A 5,508-nucleotide genomic window follows, 5' to 3' on the forward strand; every position below is an offset into this window, starting at 1 on the left:
AGTGCAGGGTGAACAGTTGAGCTCCATGATCTTAAAGTCTTTTCCAACCAAAACAATGCTGTGACTCTATATAATGAGTTCACAGACCCCTTCTGGCTTTACCATGCAAGAGTGGCTCATAATTAAATAATGTCACCTTGGTTCTTGTCAAAGACACATCACAACACCCAGCACTGCAAAGAGGTGCAGCTGCACAGAAAACCTCAGCAGATCCACCGTGGGGACAGTCAGCCACCAGCAGCCCCTCTCCAAAGGGGCATCGCTCACCTACCTGATGTTCTCCTGGCAAAAGGCATGCACAAAAGCCTGGACTTGTGGTTGAGAGAAATGCTTGTCATAGTGCTCTATCAGCTTGGCATAGATGGTGGGCACTGCCATGAAGACACTGACACGAGGAGCTTGGGAGCTTAGCAACTTCTTCCAGACCTAGAACGGAAGAGGATATACATGTAAAAGTACACCTTGGTGTAAGTGTATAGGGAAGGAATCATCAGCACTGACTCCTCAGAACCCATGAGTTCACACACGAGGGCTCTGCAAACGCTTCATGGGGTGGTGAGCCCCACCACTGCTCCTTCAAACAGTTCAAGGGGAAACTGAGGTACAGGAGTGCAACAGACTCATCTAAAGCAAAGCCACCCTGGGCCGGTCAAACCTCTGCTATCGACAGCTTCTGGAGGAAACAAACAACTGGAAGCCTGTTGTGTGCACCTCATCCACATCCAGGACAACTCCCAGCCTTCATCATGCCCTTTTTGTCCAAAGCACAATACCGAACTCTCATCCCACCACTGGATGCCTTCACTCTCAAAGAGCACGAGGGGATGGGAACAGCATTTTTCAGTAACATCATGTTACAGCCAAGAATTTGCTCATGAAGGTGTACACTTGTGGAAGAATCAATTAACTCCCTTATCACGCTCAGCTCTTCAAAGGCTACACAAAGTCACCTGCTCTTCAAAGCATGGGAGCTCTTCTTTGGAAAGACATGAAACCACATCCAAAGAGCACGGTACAAGGTAGGAACCCACAGATTAAAACCTTTGAGAGAGAAATGCTTTTAAACGGATGGCAGAGCTGGGAAGAGAGAGATCATACACTGGGACTGGGAGTGAGACTCCACTGCTCATCTTCTGGCGAGTGGGCACAGAGAGACGTGTCCCCATCAGAAACCACAGGTAAAACTGCTGTAGCTAGGAGACAGCAGCTAACGAGAAGGGACAATCATGCTCTTCCCAAGAAGAACTGTCCCTGAGGGAGATTTCCTCCAGCCGCAACTCCTGCTAACCTGTGGGAATGGCAAATTCCAGGGGCCAGTGCTGCTGGGGTAGAGGGGGTGACAATTAAGTGACCCTTGGCTGCTGACCTGGCTGAGCAGCCCTGTTTGGGAGCAGTTATCAATACTGCAGCTGCGCCCATTCCTTCCACACCTCACCACTCCTCCCTCGAGGTCAGCTATTCCCAAGGCAGAAACGACCCAAAGCCATCAATAAATCACAGGCTACGGCAACGGCCGCCTCCCTCCTTTCGCTTCAGCCCCTGCCCCGCTGTTGACAAATGTATTTCCTAACAGCTCCTGACAGGACGCGTCGCCTCTCCCCGCCCTGCCCGCGCACGCTCAGCTGCACACAGGCGTGTGTGACAGCGAGAAGAAGTGGGGATTGATGGAAGGTGAACAAGTGATTCTCCTTCATGCTGTCACTCTGTCCCTTTCCCCTCCACCCTGCTCGCTCAGGCTCCATTTCATTACTTTCTACTTGGCTGCGCCAGTGCCGCCTCCTCCCGTGTCTCTCACTCCACTGCTTCAGAACAATCAGCTCCTAAAAAACCAAACCCACCACCACCAGGATGTCAGTAGAGCAGGACACATCCAACGCAGGCACTGTCCCACCCAGCTGAAGGGAGGTCACGCTGCCTTCCAGCCCAGAGCTGGTCCTCGATGGGGCGAGATAAATGCAGAAGGTGGAAACGCCCCCGGACAAGTCGGAGGCTGAGACATGAGCACTGCAGGATCCCCTTGGCATCAGGGAAAGCCGAGGAGGAGCAGGACGGGTGGGTGACATGCCCAGAGAGGGAATATTGCCCTCCCCTGCAGCTGTCAGCACAGAATCTTATCACCAAATCATTTGGGTTGGAAAAGCCCTTTCAGCTACTCGAGTCCCCCTGTTCCCCAGCACTGGCAGGTCCCCCCTGACCCCTGTCCCTCAGCAGCACCTCCACACGGCTGGGAAACCCCTCCAGGGATGGGGGCTCCCCCCATGCCCCGGGCAGCCTGCGACACACCTGCACAACCCCAACAGGACAGAAATTCTTTCTCAGGGACAACCTCAACCTCCCCTAGAACAGCTTGTGACCAGTTCCTCTCATCCTGTTGCTTGTTTCTGGGGAGAAGAGACCGACACCACCTCGCTACAGGCACACTCCCCTAAAACAAGCCAGAATAGGCAAAATTGTATTTAAAAGGACCTAATCCCTACCTGAGTCCTCCCAGCTTCTTCCCCAGATATTGCCTTCTCTTCACACACACCCACACCCACACACCTTTATCTTTCCCATTCGGGGCTTCGGAATGGAGAAGGACCTCTCCAAAGCAGGGGCTCAGCACTCAGACCTGCTCTCCTCAGCTCCCAAGAGCCACTGCCTTGGGCAGGGAGAGACGAGCGGGGATCAGGACCGTGCTGGAAGAACTGAAGGGAAACAGATGCTCGGGGCTGCTCAATCCTTGCTGTGTGATTTTTTTTCTTTGCCTTCACAAGTCCAGAGCAGCTGTGGGGAGCGCAGGCAGACTTCCAGGCTGGCTGCGCAGCCGAGGTCTTTTCACATGGATTTGAAAAACAAAACAAAACACAAACCCGTCACTCCAAAACACAGCAGATCTCTCTGGCCTTCCAGGCTGGCTGCGCAGCCGAGTTATTTTCACATGGATTTGAAAAACAAAACAAAACACAAACCCGTCACTCCAAAACACAGCAGATCTCTCTGGCACCCCAGAGTCTCCTGTCCTCACACGCCTGCTCAGCTCCTGCCCTAGATAAATTCCTCCCCACCGCTGCTCCTGCCTCGGGAGCGGCTTTTTCTGTGTCAGTCCGACTCGCCCCAGCAACAGCCCCTTTCCTGAAGATAAGCAGCTGCCCTTGGATTTGTGCCGGCAGCTGCCGGAGTGCTCTGCTGCCAGCCAGACAGCTCCTCCTGCTCAGCCAAATCTGCATCCCACCCACGTGTTTTAACGGGACTGAGCACCGTGCCACAGTGCAACGCTGAGCCTGAGCTGTCCGGAGGGCTTGTCACTGCCCAGGCAGTTGTACTTCTGTTTTATAACCAGAACTTCACAGTTTCAGGGAAAGATCTGGGGCAGTCTTGTTACTTGGGACTAATCAATCAATCCTGGGGCTTGGACAGGCTCTCAGCAAGAGGCTGGCTTGGCCTTCCCAGTGCACAGCATTCTCCAACACCGTCGGACTTCGAGCAGCACAATCAGTGTCCCCTTCTGTTATCCCACGTGCCACCGATACCTGCAGACAGGCTATTGGCAGCCTGTCGTTTCATTTTCTTTTGCTCACCCGGTACCTCAGGACCCCAAGTGCTTTTCACAAGCTGCAAATTCTGGTGGCAAACTCCAGACTTTGCACTGAGCGTTCACCCAACCCAAGGGAAGCACCAGTCTTCCTGTGGAAAATGTTCAGGAGATGGACCAAGATTCCTTAAGATAAACAAGGGCTAGAAACAAAAAGTTTAAGAGCAAGAAAACAAGAGTGGGAACAGCTTTCTACCAGCAATAACAGCGGCAAAAGGACAGGGCTGCCTGAGCCAGCAAAGTGGGAGACCTTCTGTGCCCAAGAGCCTTCCCGACATTCCTGATTTTCCTCCCCTCCCACTGCTCAAGAGCTTATCTGGGCATTCCATGGGCTGACCAGGGGGATTTTGGCATCAGTCAATGAAAAGAACCCAGAGAAAATGACACCAGTGGGTACCAGGCAGACAGCTGTAAGGTTCTTCCCACGTATTCCTTGCAGCACACAGATGGTGAATGAGGACAGAGGAACACTCAAGCCTTCCAGGAGATGGTTCCTCCACGCAGCGACCTTCCCAACCAGCCTCTGATCTGCTAAGATCACCTGGAGCAAGAGATGCCAGCGCAGAGGAGAAAAGGCAGTCCCTTGGTTTTCCCTCTTCAGCGGCCTCACCTTCAGAGGAAGATGCTCAAAGCCATAAACTAGACAGAAACGACCAAATCGCCAACATTTTGGCATCTCCTAATGCAAAAAAAGAAAAAGGCAAGAAGGTGGCAACCCCCATTTGTACACTAAACCCCACACGAGTTTGCCTGCTACAGGACTCCCCAAACCACGCAGGCAAAAAATGCCAAAAAGCCAAGAAGAAAGCAGATCTCCGCATGGATTTTCCCACCAAACCGTGAATGGTGATAGACAGCCCACAGCACTGCCTCTATTGAGGGATCCAACCGCTTCCCTCTGCTATAAAATCATTGTATCATTTTCAGCTGTTACTGGATTTTTTTTAAGCCTTTTCAAAAGTAACAATTCCCCTAATGCAAAGTTAAATCATCCTTTTACCTCCCTTTTCATCGGGGAGCTGCGTCTGTGTTTTGCATCGATCGCCGCCTGCAATTTTCGCAGCGTCTGCAAGAGCAACGGGCAGTGACGCGGCTGCAGCCCAACCAGCTCGTGAGTCGGCGAGACCCTGCGCCCAGTGCCGAGGACAGAAAGCGCCCGTAACCCTGCAGAAGCACCGAAGGGGTGACAGGACCACGCAGCCGCGTCCGTGCTGGTTTATCGCCAGCTCTGAGGCAGACGGGCAAGACACGAGATGGGAGAGCACCCAGGGGAGCTCTGCTCTCTGCAAAGACCGAGCCACGACAGTTCCCGAGCAATACACAGAGAAACATCCTTCTCTTCAAAGAGAAAGTGGGCCCTCGGCGGCTTCGCCTCGTGTTTGTTACAACCCCGAACTGTTTGCGCTCTGCACGACTCTGGTTTTAATCATTTATTCATCAGCACGGTTTGATGGCCCCTCCGCACTCCAGGCTGAAGCTTTTAAACCCCTCCTATGCTGTGGGCACACTGGAAGGAGCAAGTGCTTTCCCTGGGACCTGGTAAGATAAGTAAATACGACAGGCTCGGGTTCCGTTTTTTATAACTCCCCACATACATCAAAAGACATTATTCTGTAACAGATGCTGAGGACAGACGGCAGATCTGGGGAGATGGGAAGGAAAACTCTTAACTTTTTAAAGCCAGGTCTGCGAGAAGTGATCAAACACGATACATTCACCAGCACCCTGCTCCTGCCTCCCCCAGCTACGCTTTGAGTCCGAAACAAAACTGCCGCTTGGAAAGAGAATTGTCTTTTGCCAGAGCAGATGCTGCTGCTTGAATTTGCCTTTTTTTAAAAACAAACTAAAAAGAGCTGCCCAGAGTGACGTTCACCGACGCGACAGATCCAGGGGAGAGGCTTGCTGTGGTGCGCGGGTCTCCTTCCCCCCGGCAG

At 52.6% G+C, this 5,508-nt stretch overlaps 1 protein-coding gene across 1 annotated transcript in view; it reads right to left on the reverse strand.

The window, feature by feature from the left end:
* Positions 1–267: 267 nt before the first annotated feature.
* The window catches only part of LOC104497493 (acyl-CoA synthetase family member 3, mitochondrial-like), a 13,759-nt gene continuing 8,518 nt past the window's right edge, over positions 268–5,508 (reverse strand). Inside the window, exon 3 of the mRNA XM_010140751.1 lies at positions 268–426. Coding sequence (XP_010139053.1) covers positions 268–426 — 159 coding nt within the window. The remainder of the gene's footprint in view (positions 427–5,508) is intronic.

This window comes from Buceros rhinoceros, unplaced genomic scaffold (genome assembly GCF_000710305.1).
Source record: "Buceros rhinoceros silvestris isolate BGI_N320 unplaced genomic scaffold, ASM71030v1 scaffold23537, whole genome shotgun sequence".
In the NCBI taxonomy this organism is placed as follows: domain Eukaryota; kingdom Metazoa; phylum Chordata; class Aves; order Bucerotiformes; family Bucerotidae; genus Buceros; species Buceros rhinoceros.